The 16,286-nt window shown below is 40.6% G+C and overlaps 1 protein-coding gene across 2 annotated transcripts in view; it reads left to right on the top strand.

Moving 5' to 3' along the window:
* The window catches only part of KIAA1671 (KIAA1671 ortholog), a 47,611-nt gene that overhangs the window by 7,942 nt on the left and 23,383 nt on the right, over positions 1-16,286 (top strand). Inside the window, exon 1 of one of the 2 annotated variants that reach the window (XM_030025110.2) lies at positions 12,013-12,956. The exons of the other annotated variant lie outside the window; for it this stretch is intronic. Within the exon in view, the coding sequence (XP_029880970.1) occupies positions 12,672-12,956 (285 nt within the window). The 5' untranslated portion in view covers positions 12,013-12,671. Of the gene's footprint in view, positions 1-12,012; positions 12,957-16,286 lie in introns of those variants that run through there. 2 annotated transcript variants of the gene reach the window in all.

The raw sequence follows: 16,286 nt of genomic DNA, 5'->3' as shown, positions 1-16,286 counted from the left end.
ATCTGTTCAGAGAACATATCATTCCCCAGTATAGCACGCAGTCTGTCTGTCTGTCACTTCTTGAAATTGGCTTGCCTGTGTTTGCTGTGTTGTGAATTGCCCATGCTCCCTGACGCTCGGGAGCACACTGAAACGGACCCTGACTTTAGGTATAGTGTTACCAAGCAACACCTAAAAATTGTGAGATTTGAGGAGACATTTTCTGACTGCTAGACCCTGCTTAATAAATGTGATGTGTGTGGGCCAAATCCCGCTTCCTCAAAAGCTCTGCTGTGCACAAGAAAAGAACTCTTCTTGCATAAGGGGATTCCTGCTGTTACAGGGTGGGGACGACAAACCCCATCCTGCCTACGTACCAGGGCTGACTGCCTCTGAAAAGTGAGGTGCTGGCTGAGCTGTAATGCTGCAAAACTGCTCAGACAGCATTTAGTGAGATGAATCAGAATTTTGTGGTGAAATTTTAAAGAGTTGGAATGAAATTGGTGAATCTGGCATTATCCCTGAAGTCGGATTTTGATGCCTTTGTAGAAGGGTGTTGGTGAGGAGGGGTTTGGATGACTGCTCATATGCAGGTCTGAACTGATGGTAAAACTTTATATCAAAGAGAAGAAAACACTTTGAATGTCTCTTCATATCGGATTGTCCTTTCTCATTTGCACATAATTTGACTCACTCTTATGGGAACAAGAGATTTCCCAACCTTTCTTCCCGTTACCATTTTGAGCAGAAGTAGCATGTTCCCATGCTTGTTTTCTTCCACTTCACTTACCTTCTTTGCCCTGCGAGAAAAGTTTAATAGTTAGAGGTATTTTAGGCCACATTCTGACCTCAGGAAGTCTCTGTTAAAGGTGTTTGGCATTTACCTGTGCTTAACGTGTGAGTGTCCATTGGGTCAAGTGATGGAGAAATAACCATTCCTATGTTGGACTTAATATGAGAGCCCTGGCTATGGTACAGCTTTGTTTTGCCTCCCTGGTGCAAGGAGAACCTTTGCAGGCTGAGGCTTTTGTCATGTGGCTGCCTGGCATGCTGGGGAGATTCCCTAACTAAAGATTGGGACCTTGGGGAAAAATGAATCAGTCGCGTGTTGAGATCGTGTATTTGATCAAAAGAACAGAACTGCTCCTGAGAACGCTTGGGCACATTTGCAGGGAGCATGTGGTGTTCAGCCTACTTTGTATCTGTTTACATGCTCATATTTTCATTTCACTGTGCAAATAGCTTCCTTTTCTTACGGATAAGTTTCACATTGTGTTTCTTGTTGCCATTAGGTATCTCCCCTACTATAAGATAGCTCCTGGTTTTCCATAGCATCATTCTTGGGTGATACAAAAGCTAATGCTTAGCTTATTGCTAAGCTTGTAGCTAATTTGTTTGTAGTTTTCAGCCCACATTGGAGGGAATGTCCAGTGTCTGAATGGTAATGTTTATCAACAAAAAACTTTTATCATCTGGATTTTTATTTGTATAAATGGAAAAAACTGTAACTATCCATCTTTTGCTTGGCTTGATCCTTTTGATGTAAACAAATGTAAAGAAAATGTTTTTAGAACTTTCCAGAATATTTGTGCTGTAGAAATTTCCTGTTTCTGTTTTGTTTTTCAGTTTTTCCTCCTCCATTGAGATGGAAGGGAAGTGCTGAATGATTATGTACGTGGGCTTTCAAACAACACAGTATATTTTTAGCTTGTTCCCTCAGCTTTAACGTTGATAGCTTTGTTTTATACTGAAACAATTCAAGGTACAAAAACTATGCATATTCAGGATGTTTAACTGGGCCTTTCTCAAGTTCAAGAGGAACATAGTTTGGGGGACAAAAGAATTAACATTTTCCGAAAAACTGTTTTGGCACTCTAGTTGTTGCAATTATTACTAGTAATTGTATTTAAACTTAAATTGTTTCAAAACTTAGATTAAAAGTTCTATTTCACAATTACCCTTATTTACAGATTTTTATTAATCTTGGAATAATTACATGCTACTGTAAAAGTGCGCAGAATTTTGTACAGAGGAAAGGATGACTGGCTTTCTACTTTGATTACAAATGAAATGGGAAACTGCAGTTTTTCACTGATCCCATCAAGGATGACCATGGTAGTAGGATGGTAAAATTTTTTTGGCAGGTACAAAGAAGTATCTGGAGTGTTCAGTCATGAAAATTATTTATGTGTTTTCTTCTATCACAAGTGTAGTTCTGGAAGGAAAACAAGGAATGCAAATTTTTTTTTTTTTCCCCTTCTTACCTGGTTTCTCTAATATTGGTTAATTTGGAGGAAAGCACAGCTTTCAAGAGCATTTGGAACTTAATAAGACTCACTCTGTGCCTCTGCTTCCCCCTGTTCTTGCCCCTTCTGTTATCATTTTTTGATTCAAATCTGTAAGAAGTATTGTACTTAAATGTGATTTTTCTTAAATGAGAACGTAAGGTACAGAATTTTATCTTACTGAGGTGATAGTGCTGTGAATTTTTTTTTGTTTTGTTGTTGTTACAATGTACATGAGTGTTACATACCTTTTACAGAAACAGTAAGACAAATGTACCCTCAAAGATTCATAATCTGAAGAATGGATGTAAGCCACATGATATGATGAAACATGTTGGGAAAGGTGGTGGTAGCAGAGGCGGGGGATGTGGATGAGAGCTTATGAAAGTGGGTAGAGAGTGCATGGCAGCTGGGGACCAAGTGTTCCTAGTGAGAAGAGTCAGGCTATGGGGTGGACTTGCAGGCGGATTAGATGCGTTTGGTATCTGACCTTCTTTAGCAAACATTGCAAAATGTTTCTCTGTGATAAAAAGCTTCATTTCATATGTGCTAACATGTTTCTTGCGTGAGAGGGAAAAAGATGATGTCCCAGCAAAATTTCTAATCTTTTTCTTGTCTTGTTTGAAGTGTGTGGATGTCTAACTATGTGTTTCAAATTAATTGATCAGACTGGGTCACTCTATTTTTTCAAAAAGATTGAAGAAGAAAAGATGTTAGAAGTGGTAGCTCTTTGTATGTAAAAATGGTTTGGAACCTTGCACACGGAAGTTTAATCAGCTGCACACGTAACACTTCAACAGCTTTTTGCTGTTTTCACAGTGTTATGTTGGACAATTCTCATTGTGTGCTGCAGAGAATGTTTTATTTGTCAGAAGATGTGGGTGAGATGGGAATCCATGTTCAGGCATAAGCTTCAGCTTTAATAAATTACCACTAGGTAGGTATGAGATGTTTACCCCTTTAATGTTCCTGCCACCTTGTTGGGGTTATAGAATGTCAAGGACGTCCCTCATACTTGCTTCCAAGTCCTCTAATTCTCTTTAGAGCTGGCCATTTTAACCTTTACTTCCTGAGCACCAGATGCGTTTTTCTGCTTGTTTTCATGCTTCTGACTCCAAGTCACTCTTACCGCAGATGAATGTATACAGAGTGAGAAGGTTGGAATACCAACAATCAAGACAAATGATACAAAATAGGGTGAAAAAATTTTTCTTTCTGCTCCCCAGACAGGCGATACGCTACTTGCAGAGATCTTTGGAAACAAACCTCACATTCTGCAGTGGGGGAGAGGGGAGAGAGGAGTTGGACTGCAGGCAAGGAAGGGAGGCCCTGTCCAATGTAAGCTCCATTTTTATCAACCCTGAGCGTTAGATCCTCTTGGCAGCAGTGCTCAACCCGTGCCAAGCCTGAGGAACAATGTGTCTGCTTTCCCTGTGTACATTGCTCTGGGAACAGTTCATACCTGTTCCTTCGCCTGCAAGGAATGTTCCACTGATGCTGCAAGGTGACAGTTGTACGTGGGGAGTGTGGGTTTTTTGTTTCTTCTTACACTTTTTTTTTTTTTTTAAATTCAATGCCATTTTGTCCTCCCTGTAGTCTAACCAAGTCTCTTCCTGTGCGAGGCCTGGAGAAAGGATATATTTTTCTTGTTTTGTCTTTCCTTGTTCCTTTTTATTGTCCTCTCTTAGCTGATATTCAAGAATATATATGCAGTGACCATGAGCTATTTGGTTGTTCATGAAACCTTGGCAGAGTATATTCATTTATATCGGAGAAGTGGCAAAACCTGTGCCCTAGGTCTGCAGGGAGGTTGCTAGTTTCCTCCCTGAAGTCACTCTCTGTGGCAGGGAATGTTATTGCTTTTCTGCCTCAGCGTGAGGGGACTCTCTTGGGCTTGCTGTAAAACATGATTATTTTTATAATGCTGTTTTGTGCTTTGAGAGGATTGTCAGGTTAGCACACAGCAAGGCAGAGAATAAAGCCTTCCTCTACCTCCTGTGCCTGGAGTTGGGCTGTTCTGGATCATTGTTTTCTCCTCACCCTGGACCTTTCAGCTGGAGTAGGCAGGATAGCATGATGGCTGTCAAGTGAGTTCAGCTCTGTTATTTACCAAATAAAAGTATAATACCGCAGGTGAACTTCAAGAATGATGTAGTTGTGGAATAAGGATGTGCAGCATGTGGGTGCTATCGTTTCTGTTTGCAACGGACGGCTGTCAAAGTGATTCAGTCTTCTAGAACTTGCACTGCCACCGTTCTGTTACACTGCGGGGTAGGAGATGAGACCATGATGAGTATTTGTCCTAACATGACATGGACTGTGAGGACACTTGTGTACTAGGGAATGTGATGTCTTCAAAGGAACACAAATTAGTTTCTTAGCAGAAGTTGTCCTGAAGCAAATTTGACTGGATGATAAATAAAGAATTCTTGTGTCCTGTTACAGATCAGTTGAGACTCAGATTTCAGAGGCAAATTGCAGAGACAGTTTTATTACATAGGCCTTTTTGCAGTTATGGTGCATAAGTATCAAGAAATTTCATTTTGCTCTTCAATCTGGAGGAATAAATTAAAGTATTTGTCTGCAAAGCCACTGGCACTGAATTTCAAAATGTAATTGTTTTGCCACGATTGAAATGCATTACTTTAAGAAATTAGTATTACTCTGAGGTTATTACCACCTCTGTTTAAAATAAAGATTTTAAAAATAGCCATGGGCTACATTGATGAGATACTTTATGAAGTACTTTAGCACCTTTCTTTAAAAATCTCCTGTGTTAATGTGTGCTTGTGTAAACTTTCCAAACATTGATCCAGAACCTGTTGCTACTGCAGTCTTTCTTGCCCACTAGTTTGTGAGGCCTCTGTGAGCTTTTAAAATAAACTAATATAAGAAAAAAAGTCTGAAAATGGAACTTCAGTCTCTTTTGTAGTTGGCTATGCATATGAGGTGAATGCCTTTAATGTCAAGTTCTATGCAACTTAAATTCTGAATAAGCATAAATTAAAACTGTATACGTGAGCTTAATTTGCTCAGTTTCAGTAGGAAACAAAAGTAGGAGTAGAAAACAAATATGTAGTGTAAATATTGAGATATCCAGTGTTTCAGGTGACAAAAGAGATTTCACTCTATATAGACACTGTACAAAGTCCTTGTGCTGAGACACTCTATCTGTTCAACTACTGTTTCTCCTTTTTTTTTTTTTTTTTTTTTTTCCTTCTTTCTTCTGACCATAGACTGCTTATAGTATTGTGGCAGGTGAAACAGTCTAGGCATCTGAATGAATTGTATTTGTCGTACTGCCATGAAAAAGAAAACCAAACAAACCAGATAAAACCACGAAGCCCTTTCATCTTTGGCTGTGTTAAGTTTCATGGGGAATCCTGGATTTGAGGAATGGGAAAGCTAGGTACTGCAAATGGGAAAAAGGATGGAATAAGTAGCAAACTTACCTTAATGATTGGCTTAATGATGAGTCCATGTCATGTCAGTTGTTACTTTGTGAGGGTATCTGTGATACTGTGTAAAAATTGGAGGGGAAGTGAGGTTTTTGTTGTGTTCAGAGTACCTGTGCAGCAGTGTTTGGTTTTGTTGGGGCCCGCGTCATAAATTTGTTCCAGTATGGGCATACTAGGTACCTGCGTCACAGCTGATGATGCCCAGTGTGTTGGAAACATATGGGGAAGGTGTGAGTCAGAAGGATGTTAAGCTGTAGACAAGGTGCCTAGCCTGCTGCAAATTGTTGTCTGGGCTGCTGGCTTTGAGATAGAGATGGATGCTGTGGTGTGAATCGTGTTACCTCTTTCTCCTCTCTCAGAACTGACCTTGATTGGACCAAGGGATTTATTTCTATTTCTCCTAGATGATGCGTGTCACAGCAATCTTCTGCACGCATGCACCAAGCAGCTTGTTATGGTTTTGAAATTATGGTAGGTTTTGAACTCTGTCAAGTGTAAACAGATACAGGAGCCTGAGCAATTCCAGTCGTTTGTTCATGGAACTAAATGTAAATCTTTTGTTTAACTTAAGTTCTGTGTTAATTTTATTTTCATTTTTTTTTTAGCTTAAATGAAGAAGATTGCTATGTGCTATGAATAAAGATCAAAATTAAAGACTTTGTGCAGTAAGACTGCTCTATGAACAGTTGTGACAACTCACTGACAGTAACAGAGGAAGTGCCTTTAATTCTGTAAGTCTGACTTATTGCCAGTGAAGTGAGATTTAACCTGGCAGACAAACTTAGACAGTTTTTACCCATAAATCTGATAACCTGATTGAAACTTGCCTATTTTTCAGATTTCCCCAAATCCAGATATTCTGCAAAATGTACCCAGGGGATCTGTCTTTTTTCTCTGTGTAATAGCAAATCATTTTGAAGATAAAGGGGGACGTGAGAACTGGCAAGTAGATAGGAGCATTTTAAAGAAACCAGCTTGATACACAGTTTTGGTTTTTGTATGTGGAAAGCAAAACATACTATATCTGCCCAGGCTCTTACCAACTTATGTGTTTTCCCAAGACTGTTTTAAAGCAGTTCAGTTGGTCTTGGTTTGGAATGAAAGAAAAAAAACCAAAACCCTTTGTTCCAGCTGTTAGGCTTTTGTGTCTCTGCCAGATGTGCAGCCAGGGCCCTGCTGATGGGCCAGGGTGATGGAGTGACTAGGCAACGGTTTGTAGGGGGAGCAGGACTGTTGTGAACTGGCAGGTCACTGGGAAGCCTTGAGAATATTACTTGGCATTTCAGATAATATTACTTGGCATTTCAGATGACTGAGTGCTAAAGCGTTTCTTTATTACTTTAAATGAGAATTTGAAGGTGATGTAGTAAAAGCTTTTATTATGGGATGTTACATGTAAGAAATTCAGCCTGTAGTTAGGAATGCTTGCTAGTCCCTCTTTGAACATGACAATTCAGGTGGCAAAATAGAGAATACAGAGGCAAAAATAAGGAGCATATAAAAAAAAAAAAGTTGTTTTGTAGTGTCTGAGGAACCCAAGGAGTAATTGAGTGTGGAGCTGTGCAACTAAGCTCAGCACAGTGCTGCGTCTTTAAATAGTCCATAATGTCAAACACAACAGGTTAAATTAAGTTCTCTTACTAATGAAACAGAAAGAGAGTTGGTGTGGAATGCAAGACCAGAACAGCCTTACAAGGGCAGGCTTTGCTCCTTGATGGTTGCTGAAGGCTGAGCGTAATTGAGATGGACAGACTAAGATGTCCGAGATGGAATTGAAACTGTTGTGATCTTTGCAAGTACTTGGTCATGATATTTGTTTGTATGTGGGATGATGACTTGCAGAACACACTTAAGAAATGCATGTATTATTAATAATTGCTAACAAGTGGAGCGATGGGGTGTGAGGCAGGTAAGCATCAGGAGAAGGGGTTTCTGACTGGGCGTCCCACAAGGGAAAAGCAGAGACTTTGTTTTTGCAGTTAGTTTAAACTAATGTTGCCCATCCCTCTCTGTCACATCTGCTTTGCTGATGAAGGATCATTCAGGGATCCAGTCTAGGTGAAAACTAATCCCCAATATCCTTTTGATAGGTCTTCAGCTGGATTGACTTCCCAGTTCCATGCACGCTAGTGCTGCCAGAAGGGAGGTGGTGGTGGTGGGACTCAGCCATTGCTAAAGACCCTGTGGACTTGAATGGCTCACACTCATTATGAGGCTGTGCTGCAAGTTTCACTTGCCTCTCATGGTGTGTGTATTATGTGCTGTGCTACATGCAGGCCTGCTTTTAATTTGACTTTCCAATCCTATATAGTCATTAGCATAATTATATGTATTTGAGAACAGGTAAAGCTCAAAATGAGCTGAAAGAAGCTTTTGGAAAGTATAATGTAACCATAAAATTTTGTTTTCTACTGAATAAGGGGAAAAAATAGGAATTGTTACTTCTTTGTGCAGGATTGTATTTTTGAGTTGTAGGTGGAGTAGATGTTAACAATAAAAGTATCCCGCAATGTTTGAATAACGAGGTCCCATTTGCTACTGTGGTAATTAGTCATGCAGTACTGGTTAGCAATGTGTGTTCTCTGTTTTCTAAAACTGCAGACCCTTGACAGATCCAGGGTGGCTGCAGCGTGAGATAATCACTAGTATTTTTCAAGGGCAGAAGATCATCTTGTGCTGTTCTTGTTCAGAAACAAACCCTTAGTCAGCCAGAAAGACTGGTGGACTGACGTGGCTGGGAGACAATTATAGAACATCTGTATGGTTTGAGCTATGTTCTGTAGGCTGATGGTTATAAAAAGATATGTGGATTCACTAGAAAAGAAGTAAATAGAGCCCATGTGTAACCCACATGCTGTTATTTAATTAAAATACAGTTGTGAGCTTTTGCCAGCTGGAAAGTTTGTGTGGAGTGCTACAGAGCATGATATTCTGGGGAGCCTTAGAAAAGAAATACAGAGAACAAGTTGGTGTGCTCCCTGGGGAGCCCAGGCTTTCTTAGTCCGTTGTGTGCACGCCCACAGGCAGATCTTGTCTGTGGCAGCATGGTCTTTGAAATCGGTACTCTTCTATAGCTAGTGTAGTCCTTAATGTATTGTGAAGTTCATTTATGTCTTTTAAAATTATTTTTAATAGTGGCTTATGTTTTTCATACAGGTGAAATCTCACTTGAATCAGAAAAGCCCCAAAACATGATTTGCTACTCAGTTTCTTACAGCTTTTGAAAACTCTAAAAGAAAGACTTTTCAAGTGTTTTCCAGCTTTGGTTGGCTGATGTAACAGGGTCCTCTGAGGTTTTGGTGGATTATTTTACTTACTAGAATAGAAGAGAGAGAAGCAGTCCATTTTAATAAAGTAGGATAATAACCCTCCTCACACACACACTCTGCACAGACCAAGGCAGAGGTCAGCATATTATGCTTTTGATGGGGAGGGGTGAAAATGAAAAAAATGTGAACTAATGTATTCAGTCCTTGGAGTGTCCAGTGAGGGGTATTTCTGAAGATGTTTCTTCTATGTAATTGCTATGCAGATGCATTTTAATAAAGCAGTATTCCTACAAATTTTCAGTTATTTTTAGGGATTTTCTAAGGAGACTAAGTTTGACTGCATAGTCTGTCAAGACTCCTGGCAGCTGCTGCTGAACTTGGCCAGTTTTGGTATGGAGCTCAAGCAGGAGAACATGTAGTCACTTACTGCATTTCAGCTGAAAGGGTGGAAAAATCTTCAACCCTTTGAATTTGACGGTGAAAGTGCATCTGATTATCTTCTAAAATGTTTTGCCATGATGTTAATCGAAGTGTAAATCTAAGGAACAGTTTAGATGCTGAGTATACTTAAATACCTAGCAGTATGTTCATGTGGTAGCCAGAAGATACTAAATTTAGTATTGCAGAAAGATTCAAATCAGCAGTTTTACAATCTTCTAAGGATGAAAATGGTAAATTGGGCATAACATCTCACTCTTTTCAGGGGAGGTCTAATAAAAAAGTGGAATATATTCTCTAGTGAATTTTCAGATCCTTCAAGTCACATACATGTGTGAGAAGTTCTCACAGCAAGCTGTAAGAAAGCCGCCTTCTGTGGATCTTGGGTTGAATGTGGTTGTGCATCTCCTCCCGTTTTGTGACAGGCGATATACCAGAAGGTTGGTTAAATTTGAGTTCTGCTCTGCCCATCCTGTTTAGGTGAAGGGACGGCGGACTAACTTGCATGGCAGCTACAGTCCAGAGCTCTTTGATTGCTGTTTCGAGGGGCTACTGAATCAGACAGAGCCTGAAACCATCTAAAATAGCAAAGTGCCTTGTGAAGAATGAGCAAGCACAGAGCTGCACTTGTAAATGCATGGATGTTTGAAATATAGAGCTTAGATTACACAGCATAAAAATGTGTAGTAAGTCTTAAATTTCAACCTTGGATGCAGGATCTCCATCGTTCATGAAGCATTATCCATAACTGTGTCAGAATAAATTGAATTTTTTTTTCTATTTCTTTAAAAGTTTAAGAAACACCCAGCTCTTGGGGCATCTAATGAAAGTATCTCTTTCCATTTCTGTACAAAAAAAACTGTGTGAGGAAAAAAGGTTTTTCTCTGTTGGTTGGATTCCCTTTTAACCCTGAGGATTTTTATTAGACTGCTAATTTGGGAATGTTCAAAACAAATATAATGTATTCAGAAATGAAGAATAGGATACGGAACGCTACTTTTTGTCACCAAAGTTTTTCTTGGAGATAAGTTACAGGTTGGTGGAGTTCAACTCTTAAAAACAGTGCTTAAAAGGCAAGACACCCCATTTCTTCAGAGCATCTTATGCCTGTGTGGGTGTTTGTAAGTAACATTTCTGATATAATAAAACTTTACGTGAGAACCATTTCATAAAATTATCTAGAAATTATTCATTCCATTAAATCTCTTCCTGAATGGTTTAGAAGAGGAGAGGATGATGCAAGACCACGGTACTTTGTATGGCAAATTAAGCAACAGCAACAACCCCCCCCCTTGAATAAACAAGAAAGCGAGCAGCTTTCAACATGCCTTTCTTACCTTCATACCTGTATATCTTTTTCCTCTCAGTTCTGAACTAGTCACGTCTTGACGTTGGATACCTACTTATGTTTGTTGATTTAGAACCTTAGCTTTTATTTCTGTTGTCCTCCCAAATGGGCTGTTTCCAGAAATTGCATTGCCGGTGACATGGGACTGCTCAGTGGTACCTGCGTTTATCTGTTACCCCCCACCCATTTCAGGCTTTGCAGTGGCGGTACCGACCCTGTGGTCTCCCAGCTGCTGGGGAGGGAGCAGAGCTGGGGAATGACAGTGAGCTCTTGCTTACAAAAGTTATCAGTGTATGAAAGTGGAAAAAAAAAACCTGCTTCAAATGGTCAGACCTGTTCAGCTTTGTTTTGAGCTTCTGGCTTAATCATTAGCTTGCACTGATACCATAGTCACTGACTTGAAAGTACCTTGTTTGAGTTTGTAGATCGCCTAATGAAACAGTTATATGCGATGGTGCTGCCCGAGTACCCATCAAAGAACAGGCATGGGGTGCAGGGTTTGTCCTAACCTGCCCCGACCGAATAGGAAGCCTTTTGGTGTCTGTGTAAAACATTCTCTGGCAGAGATGTTGCTCTTGTTTTCCCAAGGAAGGGTTAAAATCAGTAAGTACACGTGACATATGCAAACTATGAATCATTCCAATAGATCTGTGCAACTCCTGCCTGCTTAGGCAGCAAGCAGATGCTGTTCCCTTGGTTGCCGTGGCAACCCTGCCTGTACTATAATAAAGCCCAGCCCAGATCCTTCCTTAGGCAGACCTCTGCGGCTGTTGCACCTAGCTCATTGTTTCCTCCCCGGAGCAGAGGCAAGGCAGGGACAGAGAGGAGGGAAGGAGATACTAGAGGCAGCTTTCGCCTGCCTGTAACCTCTTGCGCCTTATTCAGGGAGCGCTCGGAGCACAGCAGACCTTGCTTGTGAGACTGAGACAGGCTTGCGAGCCGCTGTGATGGCCAGCAGCTTCTTCAGAGTGCGTCTCCAGATTGTATAAGGAGAGGAGCTGGCGTGTGCAGCGGCTTTAATAGGCAGGGGGAAAGTCTCTGCTGGCTACTGGTACAGCGTTTTACCATTCCCAGCTACATTCCTCTGTTATGAAGCCCCCCTTGAAGCAGGGGAGCTGATGTCATTCAGAAGATCTTTTGGCAGGCTCTGAGCAGCCAGCAAGTCTGGTCTTGAAGGCAGCAGGCTTGACACGGTTCCCCTTCAGTTTCACTGTGCCTCATAAGCTTGTGAGCTGCGTTTCTGGAAGGGAAAATCTTGAGGATGGTTCTGAAGACGGGAAGACCGGTGAGGAGGGGATTCTGCCGATGCTGATACCTTCCTGCAGAGTTTTCTGGGAAGAAAATAATCTGGATTTATTGTTCAGAAGATCTAATCGTTTTGCTTCTAAATGGATTGTATAGGAGCATCAGAACTTTGTTTAATGTACTGTTACCTGAAAAGCTGCCGAGCCAGAAGAATACGATTTTTTTTATCCTTCTGATATTTACAGCAAAACAAAAACTTGGCTTAAAAAGGGAGTTGCTTTTCTGGCTCTGAAATGAGACAGTAAGAGACTAATTCTGTGCTTGTAAATGGACTAATTTCAAATGACTTTTAGGATTTAAACCTTGATTTCGCTCTTTAACATGGCTGAATTAAACATATTTTGATGGAACTCTGGAAATCTGATTGTAAGTAGGAAAAGTCTTTTATTTTTTCCTACTTGACAAATACCAGCCTCCAACCTCACGTGTCTTTTAAGTACAGAAATATGCTGATATAGTGTAGTGCTCTTTACCTTAGCTGAAAATAATTTATAAGTGGAATCTTTTTTGCAAAATAAAATCAGGGTTAAGTTGAATATATTATACAGTAATTGCTACTGAATATTGATTTCTCATTTCTGCTGGAAAAATGGATTACCTTGGAGACAAGCTGACAGTGGCACAAACTCACATGACCCAGTGGATGGGTACAGTGCGGAGATCCTTACAGGAAGCACTAAATTTAGTCACTACTGCGGTTGCTCATGAGCGGACTAGCGGAGAAGGTGGAAGCAGGACTCCCTTCAAGCGAACTTCCTCCTTCAGGCACTTTGCATCCCGGAGCAGAGAGTCCTTCCGAAGGTTTTCAGTGCGGAGTCAGCAGAGGTTTTCCTCTTTGAGGAAGAGGCAGACGAGTTCAGAGCCACCTGAGCTTGTAAGCTATACACCTTTTTGAGACTCTTGAGGTAGATAATGCAATGCAAAAAACTTGGTTTTGTTGCAGCATTTTATCCAATGATGAAACCTCTATCATGTCTGCTTTTCAATGTAAAAATAGCCCCCAAAACACTTCCTGGTAGTGGTGTCTGTCTGTCTGCTCCTAGCTGGTTTCTTTCTCCAGTGCGGGTAGATATTTTCATTTGCCAGGGAACACAGTTAATCAAGGTTTGGAAGTGGGGAAAAATGTTGTTGATCTTTTTTAAAGCAACACAGTAAGGTAGGACAAATATTTGTCTAAAATTAGAAAAAAAAGTTAGTCTGAAACTGCACTTGTGTTGGTCATTTCAACACCACAGGTCAGCATGACTTTGAATGTACATCAATATTGGTAATTTTTCAGTAAAAAATGCCTGAAGCTAAATTTGTAAAAATAGTTAAGCGCTGTCACTCTGCAGTCAATGGTAAATGATCATTATTCTCTTCTTTTATTGAAAAAGAGGAGTTTTTTCCCAGTATAATTGCTACTTTGTCATGAAATAGAAGTTACATGACCAGCATGACTTGTGAGGGTTGTAGTGGGGTGGAGGCAGGGTGTAATTTCATGGGAGTGAAGGAAGGGTGAAGAGCCCTCAGTTCACCACACTGGGTGCCATGCAGAGCCCCCTACCCCTCCCTTTTCCATCAAATACCTTTCCTAGTCTCTGGGTTATTTTCAGGAAGGATGGTCTGCATTAAATGGCATGGCAAAGCGGTGGAGGAAGTGCCGGTTGTGTAGAGAGGAGCCCCTTCCAGGGTGGAAGGGGTGCAGGCATTTGCAGCTGGGCCAGGTCTGACATGCTCCTTGCAGCCATTATTCGACACCCCCTGTTTCTAGTTCCAACAAATACTGCACAGCAACAATGTTTTTCAGTTATAGTGTGTTGAAAGGTAAATGAATCCAGTTTCTTCTATTCTGTTTCATGGAGAGGAACCTGAACTGGTGATTTGAGTTGTACCTGAAGCTGATAATTTAAGACTGACATTTGAACTATGGGAAGTAGGTGTACTATGGTTGACTTGCATGGAATCGGGACCAAAGCCTTAACCAGTATGTGGGTAAATCCTGAACAGCTTGCTCTCTGAAGTGGCTAAAATGTTGGGGGTTTTGTTTTTTGGGTTGGTTGGTTGGTTTGTTTTTTTTTGTTTTTTTTAATAAAATAGTTATTCGTTGTAAAGTATAAATACATAAAGTTCTGAGGTGGCCTCAGAGGTTTGTTCACTGAAGGATTGAAGGTAAAGTTGCATTCCTTGGGCAGCTGTGGTGTTTGTGTACGGGCTATTTCCAGTACTTTTTATCAGTTATGGTTATAGCATTTTTGTCCTAGCTTGCTATTCATCTCCTGTTTGGCTGTACTGGAAAAGAAAATATTGTCAAGTGAGCACAAAAGAATGAAGAGGAAAATATTTGGTAACCACTGTTACAGTGTTAGCATGGTGAAGTTCTGTTGGTTTCTTTTTTAAGCTGATATTTAGATTTATTAGAATAATCTGAATAAAAAACTTGTTTAAAAGAAGTGAAGACTGGAAAATGGAAATGTGGAACCTGCAGAGGACAGCTGTACTACTTTCCTTACACTACACTGCTTACAGAGCAGAAATTGTGAGACATGGGATGACCTTGTCACTTAATTCACTGGTGACAGCCACTGGAGCTGCTGTTCCTCTGTTTCAGCAGTAATTTTGCATGTGCTTGGCTTTATGCATGAATTCGGTTTAACTTGTGCCCAACTCCTGTGCTCAAACTTCAGGTCTTGGCACTTGTGAAAGTTCGTAGTTTGCGCCATTGCGTCTTCCACAGACCAGCTTGTGAACACGGACCTTGAGCTATTATTTTTTTATCTGGCTGGAACAGGGTCCGGGTTTTACTTAGTCCTTGGAGCTACTGACATTTTTCTACAGAACAACTATGGAATTAGCATAAAGCACATAATTCATAACAAACTGACTTCTTTATTGTTTTAGGGATGTACTGTAGAGTAGTCACTCGGTGCTGATAGTTCAGCGATGCAGTTTTTAAACAAGGAGCAGCCAGGTTCGCTGGCTTGTGAGCCAGCTGCTGCCGTGTGCCTGACACAGCAAGGGCTGGCGGCATTCAGCTCCCATCTCTGCTGTTGCTGGTGGCTGCTGGCTGAGAACTTAGCATTGGACAAGACCAAGAAACTTGTCAAAACTCAAGTCAATTCAAAATAGCGTGCGTAAACTTGCTGCTGAGCTTGAAGATAGTGGAGGTGTGAGAGTGCATTCCGCTGCATCGATGTAGCTGTCTGTTTGTCCCCTCTCATGACTTTGGCGGACTTTCAGATTAAATAACCAAGGGAAATAATAGGTTACAGTTTGTATGGATCTCCTGTCACTGCTTCAGGTATCTTCTAGAGGAATTAAGAGTATTGTATTTAAAGTATTCATCCATTTATTTGGATATCTGTGGCTTTAAAAAAAAATGCTTAGGCTCACAAATTGTCCTAATTAAATTGCAATCCTATGTTTGTAGCAGCTTTTATGGCAAAGGGCTGATGCTGTGCATGCTGTCTGCTGGATCCCACAGTGGGAAAACTCGGGGCTGTTCCACAGGTCTGACATAGGTGCAGTTCTCAATTTTTTTAAATGTGGGGAAACCTGGCAGGTTGGCACCTTATTAGTAACATATCTTAGCTGGGAACTACTGCAAGCTATGTAGCTGGGAAAGGGCTCATGGATATTGCATTTTTTTAGGGGCTGTAAGAGAGATTTTTGTCCACTACAGAGGAGCTTTAGGATTGGAGTGAAAGGGATTTGACGTAACTGGTTACTTCCTTGCTGGAGGTCATAAAAGTAGGAATCAGGCTGCAAGAGAGAGGAAATAATTTTCTTTTCAAACACTTCTCTTTAACAGCTCAAGGATTGCGTATTTGCTTTGTTGTTCTGTTCATACCTTGTCATATTTTCCTATTCGATGTCTGGTAGGGCTGACTTCCTGACCCAACTCGGTCTCTGATGCTCGGTGTTTCTCTCTAGCGCCGCAGAGAGGAGGTTCTGCAGCAGATTCTTCAGGAAGGGAGGCTGGGTGGATATACCTTTTTTAAAATGTAATCCTCTAGCTTTTATATGGGAACCAGACTTTATACACAGGACATTGTGAATTTAATTTGTGCCTTATAAAATCTCTTCTATCTTCCACTTTTTTTTTTTTTTTTTAAATTTAAATCCATATGCCTTAAATTACACCTAGATAAATAAATGTCCAACACAGGGCAATCTGATTCTGAATCTAGAGAAAGTACAGCCATGTTTTTAGGAATTGCTTAAA

This window comes from Aquila chrysaetos, chromosome 9, assembly GCF_900496995.4.
Source record: "Aquila chrysaetos chrysaetos chromosome 9, bAquChr1.4, whole genome shotgun sequence".
NCBI lineage: Eukaryota > Metazoa > Chordata > Aves > Accipitriformes > Accipitridae > Aquila > Aquila chrysaetos.
The sequence above is the reverse complement of the archived record's forward strand: the minus strand, read 5'-3'. Positions and strand labels throughout refer to the sequence as shown.